This window comes from Artemia sp. Qi Xiang Cuo, chromosome 21 (assembly GCF_049724085.1).
Source record: "Artemia sp. Qi Xiang Cuo chromosome 21, ASM4972408v1, whole genome shotgun sequence".
Classification (NCBI taxonomy): Eukaryota; Metazoa; Arthropoda; class Branchiopoda; order Anostraca; family Artemiidae; genus Artemia; species Artemia sp. Qi Xiang Cuo.
The window spans coordinates 15,177,946-15,198,788 of record NC_142814.1 but is presented as its reverse complement, the minus strand read 5'-3'; the positions used below and the strand labels follow the sequence as shown (position 1 = coordinate 15,198,788).

At 34.2% G+C, this 20,843-nt stretch overlaps 1 protein-coding gene and 1 pseudogene across 1 annotated transcript in view; one reads left to right on the top strand and one right to left on the bottom strand.

The window, feature by feature from the left end:
• LOC148939270 (uncharacterized) overlaps positions 1–20,843 on the top strand; it is a 191,711-nt gene that overhangs the window by 81,437 nt on the left and 89,431 nt on the right. The window contains exons 16-21 of the mRNA XM_089107180.1: positions 1,405–1,559; positions 3,763–3,939; positions 6,897–7,082; positions 8,025–8,347; positions 10,222–10,350; positions 19,798–19,993. Of these exons, the coding sequence (XP_088963306.1) occupies positions 1,405–1,559; positions 3,763–3,939; positions 6,897–7,082; positions 8,025–8,347; positions 10,222–10,350; positions 19,798–19,993 (1,166 nt within the window). The remainder of the gene's footprint in view (positions 1–1,404; positions 1,560–3,762; positions 3,940–6,896; positions 7,083–8,024; positions 8,348–10,221; positions 10,351–19,797; positions 19,994–20,843) is intronic.
• Positions 16,498–17,210, bottom strand: LOC148939271 (uncharacterized; annotated as a pseudogene).

The following is a 20,843-nucleotide window of genomic DNA, read 5'->3' as shown; positions in this document are numbered from 1 at the left end:
CTTTCAACAGATTAGAGTAGAGGAGCGTGCTCCGCTATATTGGGCTTAGGTAGCTTGTTGCTAGAGTGAATTGCTTGAGTATTACTAGTAGCAGATAAAGAACGCCTTTTGCGAAGGCATTATAAGTACACTTGCGTGATTTATTCTTTTTTTTTTTTTTTTTTTTTTGGCTTTTTTGTAGTCATTTTACGTTCTAAATATTAACATCGTGCTACCTCAATTGAAATTGTTTTAAAATAAATCAATTAATATTAAAAAAAAGTAATCTTACTTCCAGAAAATTTCTAGTTAAATCCAAATAAACTTAAAACTTTAACCGACATCAAGATTTAATAAATTGAAATAAAGTTTCTTCTTTTTTTTTAGTTCTACTGCGTTACTGTCTTTAATGCACAGAATTTGACAGAATTTATAAATGGGACATTCTGACATAATCTTTTTTCTGACGCAAAATCTGTGACAAAGTAGAATTTTGAAAAATAGAAAAAAAAATTGACAGACTTTGTAAAATGAGACATTCTGACGTATATTTGTTTTCCTGACGCAAAATCTGTGATAATGTAGAATCCTGAAGAATATAAGAAAACTTGACAGAATTTGTAAAATGGGGCATTCTGACGTAAATATGTTATCCTGACGCAAAATCTGTGACAAAGTAGAATCCTGAAAATCAAAAAAAATTGACAGAATTTGTAAAATGGGACATTCTGACGTAAATCTGTTTTCCTGACGCAAAATTCCCTCTGCATAACAAATGTAGCGAAACTGCAGATCTGTTCTTACCAAATCCTTTTGTTGTGTTTATTAAAATTGGAAACTGAAAACGATGTTCGATTTGATTTCGAATTGTCTGATAACATAGATCAACATAAGATTTACGTATTAAATGAAACCACACTTCAGTTTTGAGACCACTAGGGCATGTATTAGTTTTTTCTAAAATTGATTTTAATAATCCGTAGGCTTATTAGAAATTACCTTAATGCGACAAATCCAACAAATAGAAGAAAATGAAGAAGAAAGAGAAGAAAATGAAACGTCAATCGTTGCGCTGTTGTATGGTGAACATTCGGATTAGAGAAACGAAATATTTTTTTAAAGTGAGTTTTAGAAAGAAACGAAACTAATGTTAATAGAAGACGATTTTATAAAATGAATGTGTTATATCAAGTTTGTGGATGCCCCTTTCGTGTCTAGGCGTTTCCCCCTCCCCGGAAAATAGGAAAAAGATTCTTTCTAATTTTTCGATGACTTCAATTTTTATTATGCTATTGGAAAAAGTGACCTTATTGGAAAAAGACTTTATAAAATGAATGTATTATATTCAGTTCGGGGATGATCTTTTTATTCTCAAGTATATGGAATAAGAATCTGCCTTTATTTTAAATATGGTGGTTGTTTTAGATGGTCCCATGGAAAATGTGACGGCATATCATCAGAGCAGGAAGCTGAAAATATAGTGACTGAGGGTTATACCTGCCCTCTGTGTCGTCCTGTGGAACTTACTCCGTCCCACATGTCCTCCTCTCTTAAGGGAATTTCGCCTCCAACAAGTCCAGGTAAGAGTAATTCAGTCCATTCCTGCTTAGTCAAGAGGCAGGGTGAGAGCTGGTCCCTTGTGACATATTATTATTATTTTTTGTATTAGTTATGTTATCTAATTAGTTAGTCGAGCCACTCTGCGTGTTTTGCTTGGCCTTTTAGTAGTGACAAGGTTTATTTCATTGATTTTCTTGTGAATTGTTAAAAATAAACTTATCAATTAATCAATCATTCCAGTTCTTAGATTTTGTACTAAAATTATTGCAAAATGCTGGATTCCTATTGTACTGGCTATATTTGTTCATTGCAGTAACTGATATTTTTTTTTAGTAGATCCCAAAGATTGATGAATTAAAGGGATACATTTTTTTAGGGTCTTCTTTGAGGGGCCTAATTATTACGTTAGGATATTTTTATAGAGAATTTCGTGGAAGCCCGTAAGGCAGTAACTTAAATTTGTCGAGTGTTATTACTTTTTTTCTGCTTTTACTTTTTATTTTTGTTTATGGCACCCAGCTTATAAATACACATATGTATGTATTTAACAAAAAAAATGAAGGTCCTCCAGAGCCATTGCTGGCACCATCCATCGTCATCGAGCCATTGCCGTTGAATCGACTATTTCAGTTGCTGGGTCTGTTACAGGGACAAGTAGCAAGCTTGATCTGTGTATCTATTAAGATTACACTGACTCAAGTAGGAATTCAAAGTGATATCATTGTCACTACTAGTACTACTACAAATAACTCACTGCATCACTAAGTCTCCTAAGGCCAACAGCTGCGTGTGCTCCTCCTCCACCCTAACTTATTCAAAGCTTCACTCTTCAACTCCTCCCATTAAGTTCTAATTTCCTTTAAATATTTTCGTGTGATTTCTTCCCACCCCATTCCGGCCGGAACCCAGGCCGTCCAAGGGAACGGCCTGCTTTCCGATTGGCCCCTGATTAAGGTCTGTTACCACTGTCGAAATGGCATTGCTGATATGAAACGATGCATAAAACCAGTTCACATAAAAACTTGATAAATCTCAACCACTACTGCTACTAGAACTACTAACAATTCACTGCAGCACCAAGCTGCCTGAGGGCAACAGAGCTACGCCTGCTTCTCTATCTCAATCTATTCGAAGCCTCCCTCTTTACACCCTCCCAGGAAGTTCCCATGATCTTTCCTAACGACTACCTCCCACACCAAAAAAGTTGCTAAAAAAGTACCTAAAAAATTCTACAACACTTTGAAGAATCTTAAAAGTGTATGAATATCTATAAAAAATGGACAGTTTATCTATATCTTTCTGCCATTGTAGATAGCATATAGACGTTGTTGACGGCTTTTGCCATATAGACAAATATTGAATTTTTCAAAAGTCTCTAGAAGGAGTGGAGGTTGTAACGTGCATACAATATTTTATCTTCAAGAGGTCAATGTGTACATACTTGTATTTTGCCTAAAATGTATTTATTTTTGTAAAGTGTTTTCTTTGTGTCACACGTGCCTAATAACAAAAAAGTAGAGGGTAAAAATCTGGTATTGGCATCATAATTTACTCAAACTTGTTAAGTATTTTCTATAATTGCCGAGTGGTATAGCTATTATACAAGTTATTTTGTATCATATTTTCTTAGTATTTTCTGTAGTTCTTTTTTCGAAAAAAATTGTGCTATATGCATGTGACATAGTCATTATATTGCATTTAGTATAATCATTCAGTTGCATAAAACTTTATATTGTATATTATTTAATTATTTTACATTTGCCGAGTAATATAAGCTATTATAAGGGCATGCATCAATAAATGGTAAAAAAAAATTAGCTTTCATTCGCTGAGTCAATACGTAGCCAAGCTCTACAAGGTCGTCTCAAGGTTTGGAAGGGAAACGTGACTTGCACACTACGGATTTTTTTTTTTACTAATTTTTTAATTTTTTTTAACTAACCCTAAAAACGCCTAATAGAGCTTGGCTATGCATTGATATCGGGAATAAACCCCTTTTTTTTAGAATATAGCTATATCGATAATAGTCACTAAGTATAGTTAATGAAAGCTGTAGTTACTTGTCAAGTCGAAAAAAAATAAAGTTAACATACCAACATTGAATTTTCACCCTAAGATGAAAACGCCCTCTATGGGTTTTTCAAACACCCTCCTTAAAAAAGTCTAATACCCCCCCCCCCCCTTCAAATTTTTTTTGTCATTTTATTTGTGTTTTTGTTGTAGAGCCATACCGGTTTAAGCCATCAAGTGATTACCTCATGGATGGGATATACTTGTCAGAAAATGGTATGTCTATGTTGAGAGCTCAGTTGCCACAAGAGGCTCCGTCAAAAAGAGGCAGAGGGGCCATGAGAAAGGGCCGAGAAAATGAAGGGTGGGAGTCTGGACTTGGAAATCAAGGTAGTTTAAAATGTTTCATTTGTACTGTTGCACTAGTTTTACTTTTGTTTTGTTGTACTAGTTTTACATTTGTACTAGTTTTATTGTTTGGATTTTTCTTTATATTTTTGTTGCTTTGCCTTTCTCTTTTATTACTTGTTAATTAGTTATATTTATTTTATTTATACATTTATTAGTTATATTTATTAGTATGTTACGTATATCTTCACTAACACATCCAGCTCTGCTCTTTGTGGGCTAGAATTGACATTTTGTTGTAACTATTATTATTAATGCGAATTGCAGATCTGTTTATTACAGATTGTGCTGAATCTGTTTAACACTAATGCAATTACAGACATTAATACAAATTGAAACCTCAATAGTGCAAGTGAACCTTGGAAAAAAAAATTAGTAGAGATTACTTCTTCTCTGAAAATGAAAGCTTAAAATTTAGAATGCATTAGTTACGAGATACTAATAGGGAAAGAAACTAAAACGAAATATGGAAAAAAATGACAGAGAAAAAACGAAAAATAGCGACCAAATAGCATTAGGGAAAGAGACTAAAATGAAGTAGGGGAAAAAATGACGGAGAAAAAACGACCAATAGTGATCGAATAGCATTTGGAAAAGAAACTAAAACGAAGTAGGGAAAAAAATGACTCGGAGAAAAAAACGACCAATAGCGACCAAATAGCATTAGAGAAAGAAACTAAAATGAAATAGGGAAGGAAATGACTTGGAGAAAAAAATGACCAATAGCGACCAAATAGCATTAGGGAAAGAAACTAAAACGAAATAGGGAAAAGAATGACGGAGAAAAAACGACCAATAGCGACCAAATAGAATTAGGTAAAGAAACTAAAACGAAGTAGGGAAAAATTGACTTGGAGAAAAAAACGACCAATAGCGACCAAATAGCATTATTGAAAGAAACTAAAATGAATTAGGGAAGGAAATGACTTGAGAAAAAACGACCAATAGCGACCAAATAGCATTAGGTAAAGAAATTAAAACGAAGTAGGGAAATAATGACGGAGAAAAAACAACCAATAGCGACCAAATAGCATTGGGGAAAGAAACTAAAACGAAGTAGTAAAAAAAAATGACTTGGAGAAAAAAACGACCAATAGCGACCAAATAGCATTATGGAAAGAAACTAAAATCAAATAGGGAAGGAAATGACTTGATAAAAAACGACCAATAGCGACCAAATAGCATTAGGGAAAGAAACTAAAACGAATTAGGGAAGAAAATGACTTGGAGAAAAAAAACGACCAAAAGCATCCACCGTCATCCACAGATATTACGGAATTGATTATAAAACATAAATAGAATATTATTCATAAATTTAATATCTCTTTTTGACCATTGTTTGACTTGAGGCAATGATGAAAGAATTTTTTTCAAAAGGACAAAAGTGTATATTTTTCAAAAATTAGGCTTTGTTCTGCATATTGATTTAGCCTCGACTATTTAATAATTAATATTAATGTTTAAGTAATCAATCGTAAACTTTCATAATAATTATCATTAATAAATCATAAAATGAAAAAAAAATTCAGATCTAAAGAGAACTTATTTTTAAGCTTTAGTTTTTTACTTGTTTCTTCTTTCTGTCTTTTACTCTTTTTTCTCTTTTTCTTCGTGTATTCCCGGCCTTAGAACGTTGTGGGGGGGGGGGAGACGATGATGTATGTGCTTTTATTGTTTACTATTGTTTGTTTTCTTATATGAATAAATATCTCTATCTATCAATCTAATCGTCTTTAATTGTCTACATTACTGGCAATATACTAACTAAAATGTGTCAGTTGATTCTTTTATCATCTTGTTTTTTCTTCTGTTTTCACCTTGAAAGATAAGCACTCACATATGCTATAACATATTATTTTTATCTTGATATTAAATCGAAGGTCGTAATTTGATTTTTTTTTTTTTTTTTTTTTTTTTTTTTTTTTTTTTTTTTATCGATTTGTGGATTGGTTTTCGAGGCATTAACTGGGGCTTCAAATTCTATAATTGTTGAAAATTTTAAAATTGTTACTCTAGGCGCATTAGACGTTTCTCAAGAAATATCTACGTATCTTGCTGATATTTACGCTGATATCAGTAGCATCAACATTAATTTTTGTAGTGCTCATTTATCTTTCAAAATAGGTCACGAGCAAGGACTTGACAAAACGCTTATCCTATTTAGGAATATATTGATTTACATTTAATATTTATATGTTTCTATTATTTATTTTATTGTTGAATATACTTTAACATTAAACTACCTAACTTCATAGAAGTAATGACTCTGACTACTAACCCTAAAAATTTAAAGCTGCTTTGCCGTCTGAGGCACCCGGAGTAAGAGCCTCCAGTCGCTTGTCTGATTTGCTGCAGGTAGGGTGTCTCCCCGTTTCTAAAGATTGAAGTTGTGATGATTTCTTTGATCGGTCTGATTGGTTATAAAAAGGGTGTTTGTGGCAAAACCGTATCCAGGGGGTGGGCGGGGGGTTGAACCCCCCCCCCCCCCAATGTTTGTCTGACCAGTAAAAACTTAACAAAAATGGACTTAAACAAATTGTGTATGCGTTTTTTGAGGTTTTTTTTGTGTAGACCCCCCCCCCCAAAAAAAAAAACAATTTGAGTAAAACCCCTTACAAAAAAATCCCGGGTACGGCCTTGGTTTGTGGGTCCTCCTTTGTGACGGGAGCCAACTGGTTTCCAGTGAACTACTCCGTTTAAAAATATGAGGTTATCCAAATATCCATATCCTAGTTATCCCCGTCGGTGAACTCAGACAGTGTCTACAGGGAGGGGCTAGGGACTCACACTTCGGATGTTTTCGGAAGCAAAATTTCAAACTCCGATGCCGAAATTCTTATTGCTTGCTCTTAGATTAGTTGCAACCTCTCTGTTGCATACAGCAAGAGTTGAAGGAGGTTAGGTGTTTACATAGTTGCTAATGTTGTAATTTATTTTAGAATGCGGTATGGAATCAAATGAAACGGAACAATCTGAAGATCCTTCAGACCTTTTGAAGGAAGGCACTGTGCTTTCTCCAAGGCCCGACGGTCGTCCGCCAGAAATTCCAGAGGGATATGCACTCATCCCGGATAATGGAAAGTTTATAGTAAAAAAGAAAAGGCAAAGGAATCTCCAAAAACTTGGTAACTTAATAATTTTAGCATATAACAATTGTAGTATACTAACAGTTAATATAATAAACAACTTTAGTATAATCACAATTAAAAAAAAAATTGTTTAGTGTAATATCCGTTAATACAATAAACAATTTTAGTATAATACCAGTAAATATAATAAACAATTTTTGTATAATAACAGTTAATATAATAAACAAATTTATTATAATAACAGTTAGTATAATAAACAATTCTTGTATAATAACAGTATAATAACAGTTAATATAATAAACAATTTTAGTATAATAACAGTTAATATAATATACAGTTCTAGTATAATAACAGTATAATATAATAAATAATTTTAGTATAATTACAGTAAAAAAAACAAAAACAATTTTAGTATAATAACAGTTAAAAAATAACAGTTATAATAACAGTTTATATAATAAACAATTTTAGTATAATAACAGTATAATTTCAGGTTATTTAGTATAATAACAATTATAGAAAAAACAACATCATAGTCTGTATCTAACCGTGTGGTAATCATGTGTATTTATGCTCTGCTAGGTAAACCGGGGTCCTCCGTGGATCGATCTCCGCTGACCTCCCTTGCCCCCCCTCTACTGACCACTCCACTACTGACCAATGCTAATCTATATTTTCCTACTGGTATTTTCCTCAGGTCTTTTACGGACTTTAATCCTTTTTTTGTATTTTAATTGGGCCGCTGTCGCTTGAGTAGTTTGTGACATACCAGTTTAAGAGTGTTATTTTCCGTGATTTCTATTTTTCTATGTTTCTATTTTTTTTTCTAACTATGTATTTTTCTAACTCTATGTTTCTCTATTTTTAGCTATTTGTTTTTCTATTTTTGTCTCTATCTTTTACTACTGTAATTTAATTAAGAATTTGTGATCATGAACTTAGGCTTTTCCATACCATATAGTAATTCTGGGCTTTTAGGAATTGGTGGTTTTCAAGTTCGACGTCCATGGGCCCGTAGAGAATTCAATGAAGAAGGACTAGAATCTTCTCAACCACCTGGGGCATCCGCTTTTCCTCTGTCTCAATCTGAAGAAGCTGAAATAAAGAAGAAGAGGCTTCAAAAAAGAAAACAGAAGAATAAGATTTCTGAAAACTACCCAAGTTATATACAAGAAGCGTTTTTCGGAAAGGATTTGCTAGGACCAAGCCTCCCATCTACTCGTGAAGGAGGCCACACAAGTGATTCCGACCAGGAGACGGGGCAAAATCCTTTTCTGGCTTCTACGATTACGCTATCTCAGGTGCGTCTTCTTTTCTTTTTTTTTTCTGTAGTTTTATCTGTAATCTGATTGATATTTTCTGTTTTGAATTTTTGAAGTTTAACTATAATACATTATAGCAGAAGTGTTGTAATGCATTATACTACTACTTTTTAACAACTCATTGCCTCACCAACCTGCCTGAGGCCAACATAGCGACGCACGCTCCTCCGTCCCAATCTATTCAAAGCTTCCCTCTTTACACCCTTCCAGGAAGGTTTTAAAACTTTAGAATTACATACATTATAGGCATTTATACATTATAGGTAATGTATAACGCAATGAACTGTAAACGTTTACATAGTTGTAATTTTCCCTTTCTTTAGCCTGGTTTATTATCAGAGAAAATAAGATTAAGCCCTAATCTTAGGGCTTAAAATTTTCTGCCACACAATTTAATAGGCTTCACTGATAAAAGTCTAGTGAGAGGCATGCTTTCCCTTTTAGCCTACAAGGACGCTTGCAGCTTTTTTTCGCTTTTTTCTGTCATGGTTGCTCAGCTTGACTTTAGACCTTTTTTTGCTTAGACTTGCTTAACGTAGGAGACCCTAATCTTGGTGCTTCCTCTGGTCATCAGCCAAATATGTTGTGCCTTGGGTAGGAACATTCTTTTCACTCTCCCACGACTACGAGATTATACAACTGGGTTTCTCTGCTGCGTTTGAGATGTAGACGAGGGTTTTAGATACTAAAAATAATATACAGCTCACAGTTTTTTTTTAAACAGGTATTTTTTTTCGAGGGGGGGGGTGTCTGGTCCCTAAAAGATCTTCTATTGAAGTCATTGAAAGGTATATTATATTAATCCCAAATTTTTCGGAATCTGTTTTGATTTTTCAAACTTTTCTTTTTTGGAAATACTTTAGACAATTTTAAGGGTAACTCAAACATCACCCTCTAACTCTTTTAACAGATATGATTATTATTATTATTAGCCATTATTATTATTAGACAGAAGACACTGTACATGGCGGTAAATAAAAACAAAAAAATGACTTCGTAACAAATAAATCAAATCTGTACTTACATCACTGGAAAATATTTTAAGTTTATGATTGCATTATATATACGACAGTTAACTATACACGATGAGCTAGCAGGTGGTACCGAGGATGGCTCTCGATATATATGTTACATTATTTATTTAATGAAACCACAGTTTCTTTGGAGCTAGTTACTCTGCACCCCTGAAATATCCATGAGTTCTGGATCCATGGAGGGAATTGCAGTAGGAGAATGAACATATTTTCTATTATTTCTAATTTTTATTTTATCTTATCTTTATTTATCTGTTTCTAAAAGGGGCCAAGATACAAAATTTGGGGACAGTGGGATCAATAAAGGATTAGGGAGCATATTCCCTCAAGATCTCTTTGCCCCCCCCCTCCGCGTTCTAGATTTTGAAACAATACTTTTTTTGTAGTGTAAAACGGTGTCTTTGTATTACCATCGAAAAAATTTGAAAAAAGAAATCCATCCCTCCCCCATACTAGATTTTTGTGAATTGATGCCACTGTGTGGTGAGGGTCGAATAAATTGTTTTTGGTGCACGAAGAACTGTACACTATGAATGTATTTGCAGTGGCAATTCTAAGACAGATGTTGTAGAAGCTCATAAGGAGGTGATGGATGTGAGAAGGAGTGGAACCGATTGGAAGGCCCTGATACAAAGTGATACTTTTAATGACTGTAAGTTGTATAATATAGCCTAATATAGCCTACTCAGTAATCGGTACTGTATGACGGGACGTATTGCTAATAAACATTAACTACAGTAGTAGTACCACATGTGACATTATCTATGTATGCTTTATCTGAGTGTGTGTGCATCTGTGTATGTGTGTTTTTTTTTTTAGGAGGTGATGTCTGCCATTGAAGCTCAGAAGAAACAACAAGGAATGGTGGATTTAGTGAAGCAACTGAAAGCCGAACAAGAAAAAAGAGAGGTTCAAGTGATTAGACCCGGCCCTTCGTCAAACTTAAGTGTAAGTAACCTTCATAAGATGAATGAACAAATCTTTTTAATAAATAACAGGTCGTGGAAAATAAAATCCATTTTTATTATTCTCTGCATGGGTATATAGTCTTTAGCCCATGGGGGAAAAATTTAGGCATTTTATATAATCTATCAAAACACTGTTAAGCCACAAAACAAAAATAGAAACTTAAAAGTGAGAAATATTACAAATAGATTTTATATGATTAAGGTAACATGATTACCCAGGACCAAGTAAAAAAAATATCTAAGAATAGAATATAAAGCTAAGAAGAAGAAAAATAGAATAGTAAATATAAAGACAGACAAGGTCATGATTAATAAGGGCAAATACTAAAAAAAAAAAAAATTGTATTCGGACCAATGAGATCCTTGCAGCGCATCAGCCGATCTCCTGATGCTCTGCCGTCGTCCGGGAGTCCTTCTTGCAGTTGGGAAATAGGAGGAAATCGCCTTGTGAAAGCAAGAATGTTGTAACCGCACTTTTTTAAATTCTGAGAAAAAGGCAATTGAGAAAATCTGTTTTGTGGTGGGGAATAGAAAAAAGAGGTAGATAGAAAAATGAATAAAACGCCAATTTAAAGTCGCTATTCAGGGAGACCTGTTGGTAGAATTTTGGTCCTGTTGGATCAGATTTACTAGGTCAAAAGGTCAAACAAAAAACGGATACGACATTTTATCCCACTTTTTTTTACTGCTAAAGTAGTTAAGACAAAAGTGCAGACAGCGCTTGGGTTCCTTTTGCATTTTGTAACGACAGTTTATCATCAAGGTTTTCTCAGGAATAGGCAAGCCTTATTTTAGAGCCCAAACGTGGCGTGTCTACCTTTTTGTAATACTTTGGTCATTTAAACTGTATTTAATGATTATTATACAACTTCAGAAATTTCGACTACTTGGTAAAAAAAAAGGGGGGGGCAATGTAACTTATTTAGTCTCTGCCTTTCCCCTTTCTCCGATTTTTTGATGGGGTAAGGGGGTTGCAGCTTTTTCTTCTGGGCAGGCTCTCTGTACTGCAGTGGGTAGTTTTTGTCTTGATTCATGGTTGTAAAAACACACTTGCAGTACTCCACATTTAGAGGAGACATAAACCTGTAGGCTGATCGCACATCTTTGATTTTTTCAATAGGAATAACAGGTTTGAAATCCAACAGCTTTGGGATAACAAGAAGCTCAACCACTTTTGTGGAAGAAGTGTCTTTCCTTGCCTTAAGTTTACCCCTCACAGCAATGTTTATTTCAGAGACTGATTCGTCTGAAAACGACAGTTTGTAACCGACTCTTTTTGAGTAGCCTTGTTGAAACTGAAGTTGTTTGACTTTGGAAAATGGAACATTAGCGTATTTACATATCTTGGAGACCTGCTGAAAATCAAGCACTTTGTTCATTTGATGAATAAACTTTGTTCATTTAATGTCGTTACTGACCGGAGTTTAATCATCCGGTCAGTTACGACAATTTCCGCTTTCAAAAAAGTGAAATACATGCACTTACGATGAAGTTGAATTGTTAATTTACTCAGCCGGGAGGCATCGTACAACAAAACGAACTACACTATTAGAAAGCTCGTAGAAAATAACTGTGGTAGGGATCATAACACAGTTTTGACTAGGGGTGTCAGCTACGACATTCTTGTTTTTCACAAGGCGAAATATTGAATAAAATAATATAGCTTATTCTATATTTGTTGTAGCCTACATATATCGAATATATACGAGTATATATATATATATATTTATATATATATATATATATATATATATATATATATATATATAATTTTTACCTGTCATTCATTTATTTTAATGCTATATGGTTGTCTTCTTCTGCTTTGTGGATACTACCAGGGGTGCCAATTCAGGGGGTGGGACAATCCCTTCAGAGGGGGGGGGGTAGGGGCAGTCCCCTCTCTTGGATTTCGAAAAATACTTTATTTGCTACCTTCATTGAAAAAATTGATAAAAGCATTTTTTTTTTTTGACTTCTATTCTAACTTAGAAACAAATTGACTACTCAAAAGTATCACTGCTAGAATCAACTTGCCCCATGCTAGTCTAGACAATTAGCTGCAATGCCCATTGAAGGCCTTTTTGGGCAGAACAAACTGACCTATATTTTTGAAATTAGGCCTAATAATCTAAATTGACCTACTAATCTTACCTTCAACTCTAACTTCGTCTGATGCTTTATTGTATTGCTTTCATTACAAGCAACGTATTGTCATGGTCTTTATCAGCTTTAAAGTATAGTTTTCTAGAATTTCTAACTGACAAAATAAATTTTTCAATATTCATTTTGATCTCGCCCAGCCTATTGATTTGATGCGATTTATTTATCCAAATTATCGGAGAAGTTGACATTCATGAACCTGTAACCAAAATTCGCACACATCTGTGATATTCGCATATCTGGCCGAATAATCGCGTTTGCATACAAATAATCGTGTATGTGCGAATCCAGGGTAGCTCTGTGACCAGCATATTGATTCACGGGTTTATTTTCAAATGTCATCTGTAGTTATTTTTTGGCGTGTTCTTTTAAGCAAATTTCGCCACCTAAAAAATTGCTGAAAGAATTCCGGCTGATTCAGTCGATTCAGTTTTACTATCTGCACTAACTTTGAAAAATATTTGGAATTTATCTAAAATTGAAAATAAGTTTCAGTATAATGTAGGTTGGTCGATTTTGGTTTTAGCTATGTAATAAGGCTTTCTGTATGAAAGTAGGGTAATTGGTAAATTTTACTTTTTTTGTTAATTTGCTTGCTAAAAAGTGAACATAGGCCTACCCTTTAATGCTCTTGCTAAATGTAAGCAAGCATAGCCTGCTAGGCTAGGCTAATAAATACCCCCATAGATGTGTCCCATGCATCCCTTAAATGAGGTTGGATATAGCCCTAATGGTAGGGGAGAGTGGTGTACCCAGGACCTATATTCCCCTTTATTTTTTATGCGTTAATCTTCTTGCAAAAAATAGTAGGCTATTACAAATATTTAATATAAGCTTTGGTAATTTACTGTTTACAACATAATTTAGCCAGGATGAAAGAGAATGTATCACTTGATGCCTTTTTCTAGATTCTTTCACAATTCAATAATTACTTCTGGGACAAATTGAATCCTGAACCCTTAAAGGGGTCTCAAAAGTTTCTTATTTTTGTGATCACACAAGATAGTTATCAACGTTAGTAAAGCTTTTGAAAAGTGGTTAAAAATATAGGCCTACCATTATTTTAGTAATTGTTCAAAAGTGATATACTCCAAAGGTGCCTATTTATAACAGTTTCATTCCACATTCAATAGCAATGCTAATCCAAAACGTTTTCATGATGTTGGTATTTAAGGGTTCATTTATCTGTAATTAGTTTAAAAAAAAAACTTTTACCACAAAATAAGTTTTTCAAAGAAAAGTAAAGAACTCCATTAAACCAAAAATGAGCAAAAATAAAATCAAATAATTTACCAAGTGTGAAACTACCACGAATCAGCATCGATAAATAAATGAAGCCCAAAACGGACAGAAATTACAATAAATAACTTTATTATAAATGAATTTTATTTACATTAAGGAATTTAATTTATTTAGGTATTTTATTTAAATTAATTTTGAATTTTATTTAAGGGTTCATTTCTCTTCGATAAACTTTTCTGTTAAATAACATGTGAGCTGTCCAAATTTGAGCTGTCACAGAGTTTACTTTTTAATCCCTAGCAATGACAAACACATAGTAATATACAAACCTTTGTTTTTCATTACAGAAAATGATTTTACTTCAAAGCAAGTGCTAGATTGCCTTGATATTTCTAATAATTTGTTTATTAAAATACCTAAAAACTTACCCGCTAGTTGCCTACACCTGTACTTCACAAACAATATTACTAGAATTAATTATACAGGGTCATTACCACAATCTACACAGTTTGACCTTTGTCTTAATGATATATAATCCATAGAGGATCCATTGAGATAACCCTTATAAGAAATATTTAGACAGTTTGGTAAACTCATACAACTGTAAGTTTGTCAAAGTGTAAGCCATATTAGATTGAGACACTACTGAACATCATAACACAAATTGCTTGCTATCATCATTTATGGTTTTCTGAAATGTCTGTATTTATTATAAGTAAAACAGAATGATAAAGTTAAAACAAAGTGCAATATTTTTTAATTCATTTTCTCAATTAATTTTTAGATTTAATTTTCACTGATGTTTGTTGGTAAATAAATTATTTAATGGCATAAAACCCAGAGAGTGCAACTAAAATATACAGGATCACAACTAAAACTGCCAAAAATTGCACATACTTCAATTGTTTTTCTTCTTGTGCTGTGGCAGTGATTTTTCTGTAGATTTGAAGAACAGCAAATAATCTCAGTATTCTCGTAAGCAAAAACTAATTCATTTACACCAATATCACAAGTATGAAAGTTCCTTTTGTGGCTATTCTTCAACTAATTCAAATTTTTAATAGCACAATCCTTAAGCACAGTGTTTTCACCTCTACCGTTTCAAAAAATTCAGATTCAGATGCTAATTAATCTACTTCCTCTTAGGTATGTAGAACTTAATCCTTAAGTGGCTGGGTGTTTTTTTTTTTTTTTTTTTTTTTTTTTTTTTTTTTTTTTTTTACTTAACCGATTAAGTGGGGTAAATATTTATCCCATAAATAAAACACTTGTAAATAAAAAATATTTCAGATAGGAACTTGTAATGTAATTTTAAGTAAATACAATCAAAAAGTATATGTTTAAATAAAAATGAACCCTCTATGCACATTCTGAGCACAGTTGGTTGAGGTGAATCTTGCAGTGCCCCTTTTTGCAGGTGTACATACCCTTATTGTCTTGCAGATGTACATACCCATGCTGATTTTTACGGCCAGAATGTGAAATTCTAGTGTCTGAACTCCTTGTAGACTCATTTAAAACAATATTTGATACTAAATTTCGAAGTTCTTTAGGAAGGGATTCAATGGGTGCTCTAACCATCAAACAAGGCTTCCGAAGGGATAGTCCCAACTATTTGGAGGTATGTTGGCACTGGAATATATTTCATTGACTTCTCATTATGTTGAAAATTTCTCCTGTATTTATGCCTGCAAGATAGAGCATTGGACTGAAGATTGCAAGTGGCCAGTACTGACAGCAACAGCTGAGAGGGTAGTTAGCATATATCTGATCTAAACTCACAACACTAGATTTATTTACATTGTAAAACTTGACTATCTCCGACTTTTCTGAGTTTCCATCTATTGTGTTTGTATTGTGCATTGAAGAGATCAAAGTTACTGTTTTGTTCTTTTCGGCATGTACAGTACAATACTTTTTTCTTAGCAAAATCAAAGATTGAGAAACAGAATCACAATTTCTGTGTGGAAGAAATCCTGCTGGGAGCTTGTGCATGCTCTATTGAGACTTGGAAAGTTAACAGTGACTGCTGGGACTGTTTTGTAGGACTTTCTTTACTGATGAACATGCTCATGGAATTCTTCTGTCACCTTGCAAGAGGAATGTCATCTTTATTGAATGTAGTCAAGGTCTGGGGCTTCTGTACATCTGAAGAATAAATTTGACAGGTGTCTCCCTCCTCTTTGGTAGTTTCAACTTCTATGACATCCTCTTTAACCTGAAAATTAGGATCTCTATCACAACCTCCATCTCCATTGGTTAGATCTGATTGATCTTTAGTGGTTTTAAGGAGCTCCGTGACTTCTTTGTCAATTGGTTTCTTATGGCTACTCATTTGGACTTCCTAGAAAAGTAAGGAATAAAATGGGAAGGCAAAGGAGGGCAAAAATATTTACCTTCTTGGCAACAAGTACCTATGGACCAGTAAGAATGCTATATTTCCTGCTAAAAAGCTTAGCATCATTTTTTTATAAGAATTGATAAATTATGAAAGTTGTGCAATTATAGTTTCCCTATCAAATGTTAGCCATTCAGACCCTCAAACAACCATTATAAAAAAATATTTGACTCTTGACAGTTTTAGTTTTTTTTTTGTTTTTTTTTGCATAAGCGGTTGGATGCTGGAAGTCAATTGACTTACCAAACACTCTGGTAAAAACTTTCTTGTGGGGTCCTTGAAGATTACATGGAACCACGGCATAGCCCCAAGAATTATTGGGAAATCTCAAAAGTAAAAGTATGTGGGGTAATTTTGTACCCCACCCAACCAGTTAAGGGTAGACCTTTTATAGAATTTCAGACAGTAGGACCCTGGGTAAACTGAAATTCTTATCAGTGATAAATATACTAATTCAAGAGGTACATTTAGATTCTTTTAGAGATACATTTAGATTCAAGGTCGTAGTGTTTTATTGTCATCTTTCACGATCTAATACACAGCAGTTAAAGAACCACACAATGGCTTGATGACAGAGATATATTGAATCCAAAATCAGAAATGTTTCCAATAAGTTTACAAGGAAATTTTAGACATTTAGAGGATATACGCAATAATTTTTGTGAGGGGTATGTCAATGGAACCTCTATGGATTGTATGGGCTATCATTAAAACAAAGGTCAAACTGTGTAAGCTGTAATGAACTTGTAATATTAATTTTACTAATACTATTATTTGTGAAGCATAGCTGTAGGATACTAGTGGGTAAGTTTTGAGGTATTCTAGTAAATAAATTATTAAAAATATCCAGAAAATTGCATTTGGTTTGAAGTAAACGTATTCTCTGCAATGAAAAACATAACTTTGTCTTTGTGATTGCTAGAGATTAAAAAGTAAACTCTGTGACAGCTCAAATTTGGACAGTTCCCAAGAAATTGTGCAACATTGTTATGCAACAGCAAAGTTTGTTGTAGAGAAAATGCACTCTTAAATACAAACATTATGAAAAAGTGTCGGGTTAGCATTGCTGATTGAATATGGAATTACATTGTTATAAATAGGTACCTTTGGATTATATTAATTTTGAACATTTATTTATCAAGTAATGGTAGGCCCGTGTTTTTAACCACTTTTCGAAACGTTCACCAGTGTTGATAAATTTTTTGTGTGGTCACAAAAATAATATATCTTTGGGACCCCTTTAAGGGCTCAATATGCAATTTGCCCCTGAAACAATTATTGAATTTTGAAAGAGCATAGAAAAGGCATCAAGGGATATGTTCACTTTTATCTTAGTTAAATTATGTTGTAAAATGTAAATTTACCCAAAATTTAACTACTTTACTTCAACATATGTTTTTTTTTTAGAACTGAGCTTTCTAGAACAGTCTAGATATGTTTTTCCCCTGATTTTACAAAAAAAAAATGTATTTGGGACTGTATTTAGGAAAAATGTATAAAAAGCTTGAAAGATCTACACTTAAAGACAATTGGTCAAGTTGATATTGAGACCCTCTAAACATTACTGGATGTAGTACCTTTATCATTATGGTAGATTTTATATGTAACCTGGTCTTCTTGGGTAGACTTCTGGCTGTCTCCTGGCTCCCTCTAGACATTACTGGATGTAGTAACTTTATCATTGTGGTAGATTTTGTATGTCACTTGGTCTTCTTGGGTAGACTTCTTGGTCTTCTTGGGTAGACTTCTGGCTCTCTCTAAACTTTACTGGATGTAGTAACTTTATCATTATAGTAGATTTTGTATGTCACTTGGTCTCCTTGGGTAGAATTCTAGCTGTCTAAGTTCTTCTTTAAGTATTTCACTTCATACACTTCATTATGTTTTGCAATAATTTCAACTGCAGAAAACCTTATGTTTTCTTCTTTTTTGTTCATATTAACACAAATCAAAAGTGCAGCCAGGATATATAAGGAAAAATTAACTCAGTCAAAAAGACATTAGAGCAAAACTCATTGAGGTATTACCCTAAATTTGTTGATGCGTTGAGGAAAGGTAGTTTTCTTTACTAAACGGAAGAAAAAAAGCTTTCAAAAAATTCATCTTTAAAGCTTCTTCATCTACCTCCCTTCCCCCTTTAGGGCACCAACCTTTTATCATGTCGGTAGATTAAGTGGTTGTAAATAAACACTAAAGGCAAATATGTATATATAGTTGTCCCATACCTCTGGTGCACCTGTCATTAATTTTTTGCAGCATGTTTTTCATACATATTTAACTAGACTTGGATGCTAAGGCAGGTATCACGTCAGACATTCATGTAAAGGTATGAAGTCCCAACCTGATATGTACAATTTTGTACTTATGTCAAAATTCTTCTGATGCATGGCAAAATAGATTCATAAGAATCTAACTATTTGGCTCTGAGTGAGAGGCCTGAGTGAGAGTGAGAGTATTTAAGTCAAATTACCTCAGAGACAAAAATAAAATACTTCTAAGCAGCCTCTGATTTTTGAGTCAACGTTCTGGATTAAATATTCAGTTTTTGTTTTTAAAGGGTACGTGAAATGTTGCTAAAGGCACTAAGTCAAGAAAGGGTATTATTAATATCATAGATGTCAAATATTGCTGCTATCCCTTCGGTAAGGTGAAATTGAAAGTGTCAAATCCACAAAATAGTAGAAAATAGTTTTTCTCATATTAAGAATTTTTCTCATTACAGGCTTCGCGGCTCTATCACAGGTAATGATATGCCGCTAGTTCTGGTAATTACTTCCTTTTCCATCACTGAGGTATTTGTTATACCTTTTCTTGAACGTGTCAAGGGAAGGAATTTTCGGGATTACCTCTACTGGCAAGCTATTCCATGTGGCGACCGAGTGTCGGGCGAAACTCGTTTTCAGATATTCTTGGCGGGGAGTGCCTTGCTCAAGGTATACCTGACGAGCTGGTACTTTGGCGAGTTGATCACAAGGACTTTACTCTGTCAGGAACGAGCTTCGACAGCTCCTAAAAGCTTTTATTTATAAAATCTCTTTTTTCTATCCTCCTGACATACCAATTCCTCACTTTATTTTGTTTATGAAAAGAATTTTGACTGACTTACATGGTTTGAGGTGTATTATCGGTGTGCCTGCATACGGGGGGGGGGTATCCTATCGAGAGCTACTCCAAATTTGCTCTTTTGGACACTAATCACACGACTTATAGATATACATGCACGGAGAAGAGGTGGGGGAGAGGGCTCTAAATTGGTGCAAGGAGGAAATGTAACCCCCCCCCCATCCGTCCCCTCTAATTTTCCGTGGATTTGTGCCCCTGGTTACTACCGTAAACGCCGTTATTCTCTGCATTGATGTTACCTTTGAGCAGAAAAAAGATTATACTTGCCGCAAAACAATTTTTCAATGGTACTAACCGTTTCAGCTAATGAGTTTAGTGGAATTCTAAAGGGATGTGCTTATAATTTAGTTTGTAGTTCCTTCTTTTATCTGTAGTATGTCTTTTTCTGCATTATACTGTGTTTACTTTTCTTTTTTTGTGTGTGTAAGGTCTTATTTACTGTACATGTGAAGCATCGGTTTCTCGGTTCATTCGGAAATAAAGCACTAATCTCTCTATTCGCAGCAAACAAGTTTTACAACACCAGGAACTAGCAGGGCCTCTTTTGTTTCACCTACAAAGCAAGATAGTGACCTGAGCGAAGATGAAGGCTTACATTTTGATATCCCACTGCCAACAGATCTAGACCTTGATGTCGATACGTTGATGAATGAAAGTGAAGATTTGTCAAGAAACAGTGATGGCTTGGATGATCCTGGAGGTGATATATTTTGCTGTTTCTTCAATAAGAGATATGTTTAGGTTTCCAATCCCTCATATGGTTTTTTTCTTCTTTTTTTTCTTTTTTTTTTAATGCAAAATACGGTGGGAATAAGTTTTGTAGTAACGAAAGGCGTATTGTTTTTCAATTTTAGCTAGATATAAAATTCTCATAAATTTTTCACCTTATTTTGCAGCTAAACTTCTATTATGATTCTTAGGGTGCATTGATTTGAAGCACTGGTTTGTTGGGGTAGGGGGGGCAAGAATTGTCATCGGAGGGAAGTAGAAATATAAATAAGTCCATACTTGCATAGTATTCAGTGCTAACTCGCAGGACAAGAACCTAGCTGACCGAGGGGTTGATTAGCAGCAAAGCCACGTCCGACAGTTGTAAGAAAATATATTGTATACTTTTTTGAGTATCGGAAAAAAATTGCTTTGCCCCCTGTCCAAAATCTGAAATTTCCTAACCCCTCCCCCCCCCCCCAGGAACGGTCTATGGAGAATTTTTCTTCACCCTCTTTCCGGATCCTCTCCGATTTACCCTTTCCCTAAACAAGGCAGACGATCCTATTCTATATCCTTCGAAATTTTCCTTTAAAAAGAGAAAAGATCCCCCCCCCTCAGATTTTCCATGCATCGTTATACATAGCTACAACCAGGGCCGTATCATGGATGTTTTTTTCTGGGGGGGATATACAACAAAAAACGCCAAAAAAAATGCTTAAAAAATTGTTTATATACATTTTTGTAACGTTTTTACGAGTCAGACAAACATTTCGGGGGGTGGGGGGGGGAAACTCCTTAACACCCCCCCCCCCATAGATACGGCCTTCGCTACAACTCTA